Source organism: Ostrea edulis, chromosome 5, assembly GCF_947568905.1.
Source record: "Ostrea edulis chromosome 5, xbOstEdul1.1, whole genome shotgun sequence".
Lineage (NCBI taxonomy): Eukaryota > Metazoa > Mollusca > Bivalvia > Ostreida > Ostreidae > Ostrea > Ostrea edulis.
The window spans coordinates 89,712,873-89,730,185 of record NC_079168.1 but is presented as its reverse complement, the minus strand read 5'-3'; the positions used below and the strand labels follow the sequence as shown (position 1 = coordinate 89,730,185).

General features: G+C 38.4%; 1 protein-coding gene across 1 annotated transcript in view; it reads right to left on the bottom strand.

Annotated features, from left to right (window-relative positions):
- LOC125649600 (multidrug resistance-associated protein 1-like) overlaps window positions 1–17,313 on the bottom strand; it is a 48,709-nt gene that overhangs the window by 7,100 nt on the left and 24,296 nt on the right. Inside the window, exons 14-23 of the mRNA XM_048877243.2 lie at window positions 17,079–17,225; window positions 15,047–15,131; window positions 14,379–14,445; window positions 14,149–14,275; window positions 13,177–13,353; window positions 12,352–12,519; window positions 11,332–11,539; window positions 10,374–10,513; window positions 9,949–10,186; window positions 131–441 (exon numbers count right to left, since the gene is read on the bottom strand). Of these exons, the coding sequence (XP_048733200.2) occupies window positions 131–441; window positions 9,949–10,186; window positions 10,374–10,513; window positions 11,332–11,539; window positions 12,352–12,519; window positions 13,177–13,353; window positions 14,149–14,275; window positions 14,379–14,445; window positions 15,047–15,131; window positions 17,079–17,225 (1,668 nt within the window). The remainder of the gene's footprint in view (window positions 1–130; window positions 442–9,948; window positions 10,187–10,373; window positions 10,514–11,331; window positions 11,540–12,351; window positions 12,520–13,176; window positions 13,354–14,148; window positions 14,276–14,378; window positions 14,446–15,046; window positions 15,132–17,078; window positions 17,226–17,313) is intronic.

The following is a 17,313-nucleotide window of genomic DNA, read 5'->3' as shown; positions in this document are numbered from 1 at the left end:
AATGTATGAGAAGCGGAAGTAGAAAATGAACAATTCACACTAAACCAACACGTCCTCCTTCTGAGAAGGGGAGACATAATACTATAACTAATTTACCATCAAATTAGAAGACCGACATAATATTACTCACTTGAACTACGAAGCATATTATAGACAACGGTATAACACAGTACAGAAAAACAGGAAGTCCAACGCAGATTGTAATAATCACGCCGATCAGGAACGGAATCAAATCGAAGAATGACTTAGTAGCCCAAGGTAAAGGTCCATCTACCGCATCCATGTCCGCTGAAAATCTGTTGACGATTCTACCGATAGGATTGTTTTCTACAAAGGATAATGGCGCTCTCAACGTACTGGCTAGCGCCATTTCGTGCATCTTTTTGGAGCAAGTAATGGCTATCAAAGCTGCTGTCATTTGCTCACAAGTATAAAGGAGGGCTGTAAAAACAGAATGAACGAGTATGTTAAGGTACATGCGAATCTAAACACAAAGTGATGACTTAATTACTACTAAGAATAATCTAATTGAAATGCATGGTTAAATGAGTACCTCCATTATGTCTATTGTTTTGCGTCTCACTCAGGTAGAGACGCCATTAGCTTAAACTTTGACTTATACATGGTGCTTACGACCGCTGCATGGAGTTAGGGTTCTTTATCATACCGATATTAACGTGACATGGGACATTCGTTTTAAAGGTCATATCCGGAAGACCTGTGACTGTAACTTCTATTGACAGTCGCTTGACGAAAGAACAATTACTATCTAAGTTAAGGATCGAGAACCAAACCTCGGACGCGAGTACCCTTGCCCCCTTGTTGATGTGATGCAGTAAGTTTGAATGAAGTAATTAAATATTATATACATGAATCATTTGAAATAGAATGATAAATATTTGGACAAAATTATAATTCTGCGAAGGAGGAAAATATCCCGTCGTAAGTGTTGGTAACACATGGGTCATAACATATGTATGCCCAACCATAGTGCTTTCAAATAAGTCATTGTTTGTTCAACGTCCCTTCGGGAGTTTTTCTCTCATATTTCGGTTGAGCATCACTGAAGAGACATTATTTGTCGAAATGCACATCTGGTGCATCAAAATTGGTACCGTACAAGTTTTAAATTGAGAAGCCACCAGTTGTAAGTGACGTACTACAAATTTAGACAAATGTTTATCGCTTAGGGCTGTAGCAGTTAGGGTTCTTTAACCTGCCAACGCCTGTCGCGACACAGGACCTCCGTTTTTAAGGTCATGTTCGAAAGACCCGTGATTCTCACTTCTAATCCCGAGCGTTTAGCGAAGGAGCAATCGCTACCTATATTTTACGTCTTAAGTTTAACGCGGCCATAGCACGAGCTGGGCTCGAACTCGCGATCTTCCGGTTACGAAGCAAACGCTCTATCACTTCGCTACCGCAAACGGGTTTCGTTGGAAAGGTTTTGACAAGTATATGTCGAAAATGGCGCGATCCCAGGGTATAAGTGTGGTCCTGGAACAGGAAGATCAAGGTTTTTGTGACCTGTCGTTGGACAGTTCTCAGAGTTTTAAATAGGGGTTTCCTTGGTACTGAAAATAAATTGAACTAGTGAATCAATAAGTGTCCATGGCACCAGCACACACACATCTGCATCCTAGTTTCCTCTGGAAACTGAAGTGAACATATGCAAACGATCCATTCTTTATTACAGTAAATTTTGATATTGCTTTTTTGCCGATTGTTGTAATACTTTGTCATTGCCTCTTCCCAGAACCAAGAACCCCGTATGTCATTGTCTCTTCCCAGAACCAAGAACCCCGTAACCTTACTTTACAAGGTAATGTAGGAATTCCAAGGCCGGTGAACGTGGAAATCTGCCTGCTATACGTCAATTGCAGAACAATGCACACAACGATCCTTTACTGAACAAAAATTAATTTCATGCCTACTTTTTATAAGTTACGCACAAATTGCATCATCCTAAGCGTTGATCCAGAAATTTAATGTGATTGGCCAATGTCTCAAAAACGATAAGCATTTTTTTTATCCCCATGCTCATATTGCACTGAATATTTTTGATCCGAAATTTATCATTGTCTTATTGTTCTCCTCCAAGCCGTACTCGTTCTATCTCGTATTTATCTATTAAATCCTCCACTAGATGCTCGCTCTAACTGATGAGGACCAGAATGACCTTGGAGAAAGACATTATGTCCTCGGTCAAATTAGCTGTGTCACTTGCAATCCTCTGGAAAATTTGACCGTTAAGGAAACTCTAGCCGTACTGTACAAACTCCGCATACTTTTTTAAGCATATCTTATCCTTGATGTTTGTCTTCTTTTTTTCATTGCTCTTACTCTTGTCATTTATCCATCCTTCAAGTTGAATTGGTACTCGTCAACCCACGTAATCTCGCTGCTTTCCAGTATTGAGCATGAAGTTATAAGGATCTTCACAACGCAAGGTTAGAGAGTCGGGTGTGTTAGAATTTGAGGTCTACCAGTAGGTATCCAAAAGGTCATGACGAGTTCACCCAACAATGTCGCATGAAGTTTCAAGGATTGCTTGCGGAAATCTGACGACGTAAGGTTATTAATTGGTCGATGAGGTTGTTAAGTATCACCAAGAAATGACCGTTTCATCTCTGGTTGTGCTCTTTGTTGAAGTACAAGTACCGGTATTGATTAAAGACGATTCACCATCATCATCAATCGGTTTTGATTATACAGGCCATGTATTAATCCTCATGTCGAGGGAGTGGTCTGTCTGTCTGTCGAGAACGAAGTCTTCCTCTCCACGTATGGTGATCCAATAGGTTGGTAGAGTTCATGTTCAGGGCTACACGATCACGCTTCACAAGTTCGTTCCAAGAAAGCTTTGGTCTGCCTTGGCCCCGCTTTGCTACATTGTTCATGCATCTGACCTGCGAGATCCAGCTTGTGCTGCGCTCAACGTGTCCAAGCCATCTCAGCTTGCCCAAATGGAAAATTTCAGCACTGTCTCTTTTGAGCCTAGATAGAAGAGTATCAAAGTGGATGTCTTCAGACTTGACCAGGCAGGTCCATCATATCATGGCTCTGTCATTACGTTGAAGGTGTTTGATGGTGCTTGCTGATGCTACCCACGTTTCTGAACCATAGAGCATGACACTCCTCACACAGCTGGAGTAAACTTGACCTCTGATTGTAGCAGGAAGATGCTTGTTTGTGAGGATAGGAAGGAATTCCCTGAACTTTTTCCAGGCTGACTTCGCGATATGGCTGCAAGCTCACACCCTCCACCAGAAGACATGGTATCTCCGAGGTAGCAAAAGTCAGCAACCACGTCAAGTGTGTCTCCATCAACTTCAACCTTGCTTACTGGCCTACCGTCTATTGGTCTTGCTGTGCCCATACAGCATGGACATGAGTATTGTGGGTCCTGTCTGAGTGGACCTTTAATTCCCCTACAGTTCTTGTGGACCCAGCAAGAGCAGTTCATGCAGAAGATAGAGTTTCTTCCGGTTCCGCTTAGACATACCAAACAAGGGCGTTTTCCTGATCTTCTAAGAGAGTTCAGGTTTGGTCCAGCAATCATTACTTTGGTTTCCCCATGTTCACTCTTAGACCCTTTGCTTCCATGCCCTTCATGCAGGTGGTGATTCTGTCAACTAGTGCCTCTAGTGAGGTGTCGACAATGACAAGGCCGTCAGCATACAAGAGCTCCCAAGGGCAGCCAGTGCACAGCTCGATTGACAAGGCTTCCAGGACGATGATGAAGAGCAGCGGGCTCAGTACAGAACCCCGATGCACACCTAATCCCACTATGAACGCGTCACTGTATCCGTCTCCAACACGCACACGGCTCATAGCATCTGAGTACATCGATGACTCCTTTCCATAAACAGTTCGATGATACGGGAATCTTCGGCAGTCATAGACATGATGTCGTCCAGAAGGTGAAGATAACGAACAGTGATCAATCTCATAACTCCTATAAGCAATACCAAATAGAGAGTTGGGCAAATACGGACCCCTGGACACACCAGAGGTATGATCAGGTGCTTAGTAGGAGTAAGCATCCCCTGTCGACCGGTCACACCCGCCGTGAGCCCTATATCTTAATCAGGTAAACGAGGTTATCCGTAGTCAGAATCAGTGTACCAAGAACGGTCTAACAATCGGTATGAAACACGTCAGACAACATTCGACCCAATGATAGGTTGTATTGGCAAACTAGATCATTATAACGACATGACTTTTGAAATGATACTTTAAACGAGCCTGTTGAAACCCATGCACTATCAACTTGTTTGCCAGTAGCCTGCTTCGATTTAAAAACTGACCATACGCAGAACAAACTATTGCGTATCGAATCAGTTGAGAGATATAAACACCATATGCAGGTGATAATGAACAAATTAAATAAATCTCGATCTAGATTTAAAAGAATGCCATTCATGAATGCAAGGTAGGGAGACACGCTCGGTTTAATTAAAAGATTTATGGGTTGTCATCGTTTGTAAAGCCATATGATATTCTGAGGGGGAGGGGAGGTTTTTGTAACTTAGGACTACACCCAATTCCTTGACGAAGCAAGTCTTCCCACACGATGAGTTCCTATACGTGGGCTATGAAGGTATACCGAAACAGGAATTCTTGTTGTCCATCATGTTGTTAAACTGAGTGTTGCCCCTGTTTAAGCATCCGGTCTTTTCATATTGTAAGTCCAAGGGTACAAGAGTTGAGATAGACGTTGCATTTTGGATCGTTAAGTTGTTCTAATCTTTACTGCTGTTATTGTCTTTGTTAGTGTCATTGTTACTTATTTTTGGTTACGATTTTGCTACTGCTGAAGGACTGCAAATTTCGATCTTTTTGTTAAAGAAAGATGTACTGTAGATAACGAACAGTGATCAATCCCATAACTCCTCCAAGCAATACAAAATAGATAGTTGGGCAAACACAGACCCCTGGGCACATCAGAGATGGGATCAGGTGCCTAGGAGGAGTAAGCATCCCCTGTCGACCGGTCACACCCGCCGTGAGCCTTATATCCTGATCAGGTAAACGGAGTTATCCGCAGTAAAAATCAGTGTGCCAAGAACGGCTTAACAACACGAAATAAAGAGATTTAACGGAAGTTATACGGCTGACTGGTCTGTGTGAGCAAATAAGACTGGCTAAGACTTGAGCATTGTTGTTTTTGACGACTCCTTTGCCTTTTGCAGGAATGGTTAAGTGAAGTTATTCCCCCTTCGTCCAATCGGTTCTGTGTTCATTTCATCTTCGTTTCGGTATCTTGATTGTATTTGATGATTTCAAGATTCATTTCCGAAGATTTAACGATTAACACAAAACGTTTCCCCCTTTCTGTCCCCTGGGAGAGGGTTGCACAGCATACCGGCATACTGATTTTCTGATTCGGTTGGTTGGTTTTATATCATTTAACGTCCCGCTCGATAATTTTTCACTCATATGGAGAAGTCACCATTACCGGCGAATAGCTACAAAATTAAGATCTACATGTATGCTCGACGCTTACGACCTTTGAGCCCTGAGGGATCTTTATCGTGTTACACCTGCTGTGACACGGGGGCTCGGTTTTTACAGTCTCATCCGAAAGACCGCCTCATTTACTCGCCTTTTACGACAAGCAAGGCGTACTGAGGACCTATCATAACCCTGATCCCCACGGGATTAGGAAATGGTATCCATTTCAATAGATTTATAAATGACGCATGATCTCTGTCAAATGAACATGAATATGGTACTATCACAGGAATAAATATCAGATTTAGATACCTCCTACTCTCGAAATTTCATTGGGCGATTCGTTCTCATTCATCACTACAAAGGGAGGATTCTCTTCTCATATGAATGAAAGTTCCAGTTTTGAGGTCACGGAAAAGTTTAAGATTGGGTTTTCCTCCACTCATATCACATCAACAATAAATCAAAATCACGAGAGCAACGTAAAACTGCGCCGGAGACACGTTATTTGTACTAGGGACTGAAATTTCCAAACGGAGTCACGGAAACTGCGGTCCCGGTACGCTCGTATCAGTACCCTAAAGACTGATCTAATTGATTGTTTAGTGCCACGTCACGTAATGGAGAGAAGTCGGTTTCCTTTTCTAAACATTTATGACCCCAATCAAACCGAATTCGACGCAGCGAGACCTTTACGACGTGGGGTCGCTCGGCCCCTTTCCTTGACCACTGCGTACTGGAACCACTCTCTTCTCTAGGGAATGTGCCATTTTCAACATATACCTGTTGAACGCCGTTCAACGATGGGTCACGTGCACATAACCCCTCATCTTGACTTTTAAAAATCAAAGTACTGGAAAGCGGTTAGCATTGCAACGAAATTCTAGTGTATCAGGAATGAATTTATATGCATGTTTATTTATGTTTTATTTGATATATTTACCTGTCGTTGACATTGTACTACCTTCAGTTAGTTGTTTATTTACACGTACGTCTTATTTGACAGTTTCTGCATATACCCACATGTTCAATCATCAAAACAATATTTAACTTTCGTAATCTTGATTTTCATTGGATAATTATCCGGAAGTACATAACCTCTATGGGTGGTACTAAAATACAAGTAAAGTTCCTACCCTCAGTATTCTATTCAATATATTCAAAGTAATGATTTTCTACTGTCCCAATTTAGTATAAATACAACGGGGGACTTAGAAAGCATTAACTTGCTGCAAGTATCTCACTTTAGATTCAGGTTTATTGGGTATTTACCAGGTTGCACCAGTCTTTCTCTGATTGCTCCTGTTAACTTATCCGTGAATGTGTGAAAGGGGCTAAACATGATTAATTTTTACCCCGGATCGTCCCGAAAGAAAATCCTCCGTATTGATCCGTGTAGGTACCGTGTACCACCGTGTATCGACCGAGAGGTCCGTGTATCAACCGAGAAATCCGTGTATCAACCGAGAAGTCCGTGTATCAACCGAGAGCCCCGTGTATCAACCGAGAAGTCCATGTATCAACCGAAGTAACCGTGTAAAGTCCGGGGTCATCCGTGTACGAAACTTTACTGCTGAAGAACACGGATATCTACGGTCTGTACACGGATTGTTCCAGGTAACTACACGGACAGACACAATAAACACAGGGAAGAAAGATCGTGATAATCCGTGTATCTCTGAAACAACCGTGGATGGACCGATATTTTTCCCCGGGCAATATACGGGTAGCTACCGTGCTTATCCATAGAGTAACTGGCGTTTTTGCGTTTCTGCATCGTGATATGACCGTGTTGACACCGACGTTACGACGTCACAGAACCCGAAGACGTCGGATCACCCCGGATGACTAGAATTTTGCATCCGGCGTCGACCGGCTCCTGATCCGTGAATGTGTGAAAGGGGTTTTCTTTTTTCCTGGTTTGGCTTGACCAAAGCGGATGGATGAATATACGGTTTGTACACGGTGATGACAGATTTTCAAGGGTTTTAGTATTTTGGAAATAATATTCTCGAAAAAGCAAATGCAAATCAAAATTGCGGTACTCTAATCCAAATAGTTACAAATGCATAGAGCTGTATTCATGGTAAATGTTTGAGCTCCCTTTTCTTAAAATTATTATTTTCTATGCATAAATAATGTCAATTTCAGCAATTATTCACATACAATTGCTATATACTTTGAACATTGCTAATTGCTATCAATATGATATGACATAGACTATCAACAATTTCGTTAATTTCTATCAATATGCTTTAGCCGTATACATGTATTTGTTTTTAAGATTTCAAATACTCAGAAGCCGATCATAATAATTTTAATTCGCTAGAGGTTAAGCACTCCATTCGGTGCCGGTCCTCGTCGGAGGTCCCTATCCAGTTTTTCAATTATGTTTACAAATTTTTGCCTATTTAATTTGTAAAATTCTCGTGATAAGTACTCTCAATAGTTTCTCATAAACTTTGAAAATGTAAATACATATTCTGTTGAATTTCTCATTAATATTTCCAAAGTTACAGATATTGTCTGCCAACTGTTTCTCAGAACATTCTCTTTATAGTTTCTCAAAGTATATTCTCAATAGTTTTTCATAAATATTCTAAGTAGTTTCCTAAAAACATTTTTAATAATTCTCATAAACATTTTCAGTAGTTTCTCATACAAATTCTCAATGGTTTGCTGTTCAAAATAATGTTGTCAATGTCTTATAATATCTTGAAGTATTCAAAGAAAAAACTGATTACCAATATTGTAGACAATTATACGAGGGCTGTTCGATATGTAATGTGTATTGTACCACAGCGGGATAACGCTTTGCACGATTTCGTGGATGATGATACTTTTGAATAGCTCTATTCATATACCTTTCCAACGGTATTAACACGAACCTTCAGCTCCACATAGTTTTAAACTTATAGTCATTTCAATAGCGCCAGTCGTTGACCACGAACTCGGTCATTCGGTAAAGCAGATTTTTACTGAAATGTGGGAAGTTTATGGGTCTGATAAAGTATCTTATCAGACAGTTCGTATGTGGAGAAAGAAATTTCAGACTGACACAGAGTCCGTCAAAGATACAGCCAATTCTGGCCGACCTGTGACTGGAACAGGCAAGGCAAATGTCTCAAAAGTCAGGGAAATAATTGAAAGTGTCAGATGGCAGATACACAATCCGCTAAGCAATTGCTCAAAATGTTTCCCAAAGTCAATCAAAGACAATTTGCAAACATTGTTACTGGTGACGAAACATGAGTTCACTATTTCGAACCAGTAAAAAAAATTGGAAATAGAATATAGCTAACTAAACACGGTAGAAGGCTTGTAGTTGCCAAAAGAACCATAAGCACAAAGAAGGTTCTTTATTGCAAATTCTTCTCTTCACCGTACAAATTCCGGTGCAGAAGGACAAAAGTGTTACAGGTCAGTATTACCGAGATGTTATACTAAAAAAGCTCAAGAAGTATTATCACAAACAAAGCCCTGTGTCAGGATGTAGGCATGTTCGTCTACTTCATGCTCCATCACATATATCTGAGCTTGTGAAGCAAATTTTGAAGTCGTTGAAAGTTAACGTCTTGCCACACCCATCATACTCTCCAGATCTAGCCCCATGCGACTTTTTTCCTTTTTCCAATACTTAAAATGTTCTTATCTGGTCGTCGTCACAAGTCCTGACAAGCCCTTGGCTCAGCCATCAGTCAGTGCCTCGGAGGTCTACCTCAATCAGCGTACCGTGACGCATTTCAGAAATGGATTCGGAGATTGAAATTATGTATTTCAAACCGCGGGGAATACTTTGAAGGGATGTAATGTTCATTTCACTATTTGAGTCGAATTCTTTTGAGATATCGTACAATACACATTACATATCGAACAACGCTCATAAATGTCAAACCAATAAAGAATCAAAGTAAAAAAAAAAAAATAGAAGACGCAGACAAACTAAATAATATTAAGCTGAGAGTTTTCGGTTCGCATGGGACTTTCATGAATGCTTGAAGGCATGTTTCAACACAAAGGTAATGGAAACTATGTTTTAAAAATTGATATTAAATTTTCAAGATGGCGATGCAACAATACAGCGAAATTACACCTCAACAGTGCGCAAAAAAATAAATAAAAATACCCTGCGCCGTAAATCGAACGTTTTATTTTAATATGGGGTGGATCTATAGCTCTGATTTGTCCCAATGATTTCCAAGAGAGCCACAAATCTGCAGTTATTACTTGGAAATATAAAACAGCATGAAAAGGTGAAAATAACGAACAGTGATTAACCTAATAACTCCCACAAAGAATACATAATGAAGAGTAGGGCAAATACGGACCCCCTGGACTTACCAGAGGTGGGATCAGGTGTCTAGTGCATGGATATACTTCTGTAGACAGCTACTTACAAATCTAATAAAAGTTTCCTTCTATTGAGAAACTTGTCAATATATGAATGATACACTGCATGTAAAAGCGCAGACTAAAAGTATACCCGCTTACTTCTAATCACACCCAAGAAGCCATATATCTTTAATCGATGTTGCTCTTGTTCATGAATCTGGGTTGCATTGTGTAGGGTGGCCACTTCTACATCATTCGCTGCACTATCACTACCCCAATCACTCAACCAGAACTTTGTAGCATGGTCCAAGATGTTCTCCAAAATCGCCAAGGTCATCAGCAGAATTAGCAATGGTCCAGCTGCTTTCAAGTACGTCTTGTAGCTGGACCATTTTACCTTTTAATTAAAACCAAGAGCCTGTTATGTCCTATCACATGTAATTCATTAAATCTAAGGTGCAATTGATTATAGAGTTAGATCTAAAATAAAATAGAATCTTTAATTATAAGCTATGCAGAAAGTGAAATATCTAGATTGATGTGAATTTGTCTCATTGTTTGTATTTCCAGATAAAAATGGATACCTGTCCCGTCTCTACAAGCTCCTCCTTAATGAATTTTGTGCTTTGGCATTTTATCTCGTGTTCCGTTTCCACTCCTTGCTCAAGCGAGATTTGACGAGAAAATTGTCGAGATAACACTTGTGAGCGTTGACGTTTCAAAGCTGAAAGGAAATTTCTCACAATCGTCATATCTGATTCATCGACTCTTCAACCGCTCATATCTAACGAATGCCAAGAACTACGCATGCTAACTCTGGATTTTCGCCTACATTTTCAACACATATTTTTAAAGAGTTTTGCAATTTTGCAAATGGTATTTTTTGAAATTGATTAGAGAGTAGAAAAATATGTTCCTTAAAACCGGGTTTAAAACGTCATATATCTTAAAATGCTTATTGATATAAATAAATGACTATTTAATTTGTCAAATTACTTTATATTTTTGAGTAAAAAATAGCTGATCTTCATTTCTTCATTTCTCACACTTTAACCTTATTTGCAATTAGAGAACATATTTTTGCTGTGTTTTGGTCTGTAAACATATACCCCCCCCCCCCCCCCCCCCCCCCCCCCCTCCGTGAAACAACAAGAGTTTTGGTATAATTTGCTAAATGACAATTTATAATACATGCAAAAAAGGAATTGTGTTTCACGGGGGGGGGGGGGGGGGGGGGGGGGGGGGGTTATAAAAATATTTTCCATTTTCCATTGATTCCTATGGTAAAATACATTATTTTAACCAAAATTAAAGAGTTATTTCTCTTTGTTTTTTTTTCAAATAAATCAACTTTTATGAAAATTCATATAAATATTTATATTAATATGACATAAAAATCATTTGAAAATGATAACTTTTAAAAATTGACCACAAGCTTAAGGTAGGCGGTGAAACAATATTATCGTTCGCAGTTCTTTAGTCCCTTTTTTCTTCCTCTTCACCTGACATAGATATAATACACATTACACAAGTCATTCATACCGACTCGGTTATTTTTCTCTAAGGCTGCTGTCCTGCTTTCCATTTTGGGATCTTCCAACATGTGTTTTTTGACGAAATCAGAAAACGGTCCCCTTTTCTCCATTAACTCGTCGTAAGTTCCTGTTTCTGATATTCTTCCATTTTCAAGTGAAATGATTTTATCGACATATGGTAGGAAACTAATGGCGTGTGTTACCAATATCCTCGTCTATCAAAGAAAAGAATGCAAGAATCTTCCATTATAATTCATAAATGTACAACGTTATAGATATAAGAATTCCCTACAAATCGTCATTGTTTTCTTTGCTTCGATGAAATATTAGACATAATTTCTCCGTAAAATAATTTATGAGCCTGTCTTTCTTTCTTTTTTTTTTTTTTTTTTTTTACATTAGTCATCTTTCAAATCGTTTGCCATATTCCTGTGTACTGTTGTCAGCTGTATCAATACATAGAGCACAACATTGTAGATCACTTTTATTTCACAATACCTTATATTCACGTGGATACAATGATGTATTTATTCACGAAATGTTTCGCGAAACATTTATTGCTTAAGTCTTCTATGTCTAAGAGTTTATTCGCAAGAACTAAATTTTCGCCAATGGCTAGTTTCAAGAAATTACGCATTAATAATGTTCTCGCGAATAAAATGTGATTTAAAGCATGCATTTACTTTATTTCGAAGTCATTCTAAATCTTTTTTGTCTACAAATGTGAAGTAGAATTTACTGTTCATATGTCAGATTTCACCACTATCGTTGAAGGTGATTATGGGAAAGCCTTTTTACGGCGATGAATTGTTTCTTGAACCTTTCCAAAAAATAACTTTAGTAATTGTAAAAGTGGGTTCTTCCTTATTGCGTAAAAACAAATGTATTTAAAATTCTTTTGTCACGCTTATTAATATACTCTGTCTATGAAAGGTAAATGTATGAAATTATCTAATACAGAAAGCAGTTCAAATAGAAGTCTTATATTTCTATATCATTATGCATGTAACAATAAATAGCACTGCACCTTTTTTCTGAGAAGACCCTTTGGACCTATGACATTTTCAAATATGTGTCTCCCTACATGAGCATCCACGGCACTCAGAGGATCATCTAGGAGGTAAATATCGGTATCCTGGTACACTGCACGTGCGAGACTCACGCGCTGTTTCTGTCCACCACTCAGATTAATTCCCTTCAAAGCAGAGTCAAATTTTGTATCGTTAGATATTTCTTAACTTGTAGATATTACATACACATGTATTTATTACATACACAATGTATTACTACGGCCCGAAGTTGAGCGCATAGATCAAAATTTGTGGTACATCACCTACACACCTGTCGCAATAGCTCAGTTGTAAATATACAGCCAACCGCTCGGCATTTAGAAATGAGAATCACGGGTCTTTCGGATATGACCTTAAAATCCCGTATCGCGATAACGTTGACACGTTTAAAAAAAACTCTCACTGCTACATCCTGAGCTAAGCCTTAGGTCTAAATCTGTGGTACTTCACCTACAGCTGGTGACATATTAATTCAATATGAGTGAAATATTCTCGAAGGCACGTAAAACAAACAAAAACTTCATTTAGAGCTGTCGAGGTCTCTCCTCGAATGAGACACACAATATACATATACAATATAAAGAATGAGTTCACCCTCACATGACATTTGGGTATAATTTTTGTTTCACGATTGCGTCGCTTACAAGTTAAAATGCAGAGAACATGTCTTGTGTCTGTCCATCTGTCTGTATATAGTCACACTTATACAAATCAGCCCCAGTCATATTATTATAAACTTATACATCTGTCCTATTAGAATCTTGATATAGAAAAAACACTACCTTCTCGCCTATTTCAGTTTCATCTCCATCCACGAGAATTTCAAGATCCGCCCTCAATGCACATGCATCCAATACTTTGTTGTAGAATTTATCGCGAAATTCTCTCCCAAACAAAATGTTCTCCTTCACTGTAACATTCTGTATCCACGCCTGTTGTGTGACGTATGCAGTAGTTCCCTAGCGCGAAGTACACAGTATATCACAATAATGTCGATCATCTTACATACCAATATTACAAAGTATTGTTTTAATTCTTTTATCTGTTTGAAGAAATGTTGATTTTAAGATTTCATTAATGTGCAGCTTTCACAACATGTTTTTTTTTCCTTTTCTTATTCACGATTTGAGATTAACAAGTTTTGAAAGTACACGATGATACGAACTGCGACACTACACATCGACAAACACCATGAAGCTTGTCAGTGCGTCATGAAAATTATGTCGATATCAAGTGTTGCAGTTTACGAGATATCCTCGTGTATTTTCAAAATGAAATTCATTTTTTATATTTACATTCTTCTTTCATTTCTGTCGGAATTCCCAACTGTTAGAATAGAAGTACTATATTTATATAGTGCATGTAGTTCTGTATTCATACGCACATTGTTTACAACAGCAGCGCGTTCATGAAGAAATGTCTATCGTTATGTACAGTTTGTGTAGAATGTCTATCGTTATGTACAATTTGTGTAGAATGTCTATCGTTATGTACAGTTTGTGTAGAATGTCTATCGTTATGTACAATTTGTGTAGAATGTCTATCGTTATGTACAGTTTGTGTAGAATGTCTATCGTTATGTACAATTTGTGTAGAATGTCTATCGTTATGTACAGTTTGTGTAGAATGTCTATCGTTATGTCTCTAATTCTTTAGAAAATTTCACATAATTCACAACAGTATCACTTTCATTAAAACCGTTTGTACGACTGCGATCCTACCCACAACTCAGTGACACTGCCCAAGTTTAATACCTTGACTTTAACGGAACCAGATACTTTCTCCATTTCCCCCACAATGGCTGTCAAAAGAGAAGATTTCCCTGCTGCAACAGATCCAACGATGGCGATTAATTCTCCATCTGCCACCTTTAGAGAAATTCTGAAGGAAAAATACACAACTTGCTTTATATGTATACTAGGTAAGAAAGTATGAAAGATTTTTTTTTAAATTTTGTAATCAAAATCTATATAAACCAACTCACTGGCTTAACTCTATCTTTTTATCTCTGTTCCAAGAGAAACTGGCATTCGTAATATCAACAGGATAGTCTGCAAATAAGTTTATAAAATCTTTGAAAAATATCTTTAGCAAAAACAGTACACAAATGTATGAATTGTATTTTGATGAGGAAACAAGACACTGCCAAACGGGATTCTCCTTGTAACATGCCATCATTTAATGGATTGCCTTCTCAAACACCAATCAAATATTTCAAAGCCATGGCACACACACGGTTTTTCACTACCTCGGTATATAAACCTCTAACGCAATTGTATCAACCAGACAACTATCTGGTTGCCTGAGTCATCCTAAAGACCCAAAATTTTCACTTAAAAATTCAGGTGCTAGCATAGCAACAGTCACTACCTTTTAAAATATTTTAGGTTTGACGGGACTGCTGGAAATTCCGGGTTACGAAGCGAGTACCCTACTCACGAGATAAGTATAACAAAAAAAAAAAAAAAACGATGAATGAAACTCTTTATATGGTGTCATAGTTACATAAAACCTATGGCATTTGACATACGTTTTAATGGGATCTCTCAGTTCCTACATGCACGCATGTACACGCAAAGGCAACTGTGTTGTGAGCGTGTTCTTCCTAGGCAATTTCCTACGCTGAAAATAGTCCAGAATTACATCTGTTACCTGCGTTAGGATCCCTCTCGATTGCTGTTTCATCCAGTTCTTCCAGGTTCAAAAACGTCTGCAGTCTTCCCAGAGCAACCGAGAACTGATCATAAAAAGAAGAAAAAAATAATTGGATGACGAAAATATGTATGCACATCAACCGCAAAAGATAATGACAATCACAGAACTGAAAACGGTTAGCAAAACATTTTTAGAGGAAGGCTATAATTTGTGGATAAACCGAAAGTAAAACTAAGAAGAACTGTTAAGTTGTGGAAAAGCATGTTTCTAATTCAAGATGAATTACTTTTAATTCACGTGGGGAAAATGAATTTGTAATACAATAGAGGTTCATGCCTAGTTACGCATGCGCACTGTGTGATAAATTTGACCTTGATATATAGCATTGACCTTACCTAAACTTTGACCTTGATTTTTCACTTGTGCATGATTTGAATACATGTAGTTCAGAAATAATGTAAAATTCCATATCATCTTTTGCTGATGAAGGTCAAAGGGCCATGCATATAAGGAACACAGGTAAAGATATCATGTGACACAGGTAAAGATATCATGTGACACAGGTAAAGATATCATGTGACACACATACCAAATATCACAAGGCTGTGTCGACAAATGAACAAGATGCATGTAAAGAATATGTGCACACATTGTTTCAATAATTCGACCTTGCAATGAAGATGGTGGCATCCTACACATGATCGGGGTTGTATGGGTGTAATCATATGTCGACACCTCTTTTAGGTATGTCATGATGGCAGATGTCATATTTTCTTATGATGTCATACATGTCATATTGTCTCATGATGGTACATGCCATATCATTACCTTACCTATTATATAAATTGTAATTAGTCATTTTTAACTGTTTCTTAGTTATCATTTTGCACATCGTTAAACAGCCGAACTGTTTCCCGGTCATAGAATGTTTTAACGTCTCGGTGATGTTGAAGTGATCAAGACATTGTTTACCAAACGATAGATGGCTAAGTTTTATAGTACAGTCGCTGGGGACGATGCTTTGCTGGACGTTTTAGAAAAACATGTAACAAATTGCTGTCGGTATTGTTACAAAATTAAAGAAAACAATACTGATTATTTTGCTTTTACTGAATTAAAGAATAGCATGTTTATAGTAGGTTAGATAATAAAACACTTAATACAAGGATTTTCCGGGAACAGTCAGACTATTGTTCCTCAGTAGGGGAGAAGCACAGGCAATTGTTTCTGTAAATAAATTATGACCTCTGTATTTACAGAAAAAGTGCCTGTTGAGAGAAGTCCCAGGAAACTGTTGCCATCGACTTTTGGCATTGTCCTAGTTTTACATGCCTTCTTCCCTACATCGGCCTATGGCATTGTACTACAGTTTTACATGCCTTCTTCCCTACATCGGCCTATGGCCTTGTGCTACAGTTTTACATGCCTTCTTCCCTACATCGGCCTATGGCCTTGTGCTACAGTTTTACATGCCTTCTTCCCTACATCGGCCTATGGCCTTGTGCTACAGTTTTTTGCTACAGTTTTACAGGTCTTCTTCCCTACATCGGCTTATAACGTACATTATGCTACAGTTTTACAGATCTTCTTCTCTACTTCAGGACAACAGTTTGACTTTTCTATCAGAAGGCGTGCAATAAGCCGAAGTGTATACTGTCCCATAATGATATATAAAACACTGTTTCATGATGTTACATAACACGGTTCCATGATGGAATGCAATATCCTGTCTCATGATGGTATCTATCAAACAGTCTCTAGGTGATGCAACCAAATATTAAATCAATTCATTCAAAGTTTTTGAATAATAAATGAACACGTGTCAAACACTCAATGATTTGACCTTGTAATTAAGGTCACAGATAAGTGATTAGTGTACGCTGCATGTTACACCGACATTCGAAACATCACAGTTTGTAACAGGGGAGGAGAAAGACATAGAGTAGTGAAGATTTATGTTTTTAGAATTGATATTTTTTTCTTTGCAAGGCAGGATATTTTTTACAGACATTAACTCTTTGGTTCTCACCTCCATAGTGTTTGTGATAACGGTTGGTAAATGAAGCGTGAATCTGCGCAGTGTATCAAATACAGACATCGTGTAGAAAATCTTCCTGGTATTTAGAACATGCTCGTCAGAAATCCACAAATAAAACGCAAATATAACAAAAGTTATCTACAAAAGAAATATTGAAAAATACAGAAGGCCATCAGTGTCATTATTGGTATGTAAGAAAAATCACAAGCACCCGAAGTGTGGACAG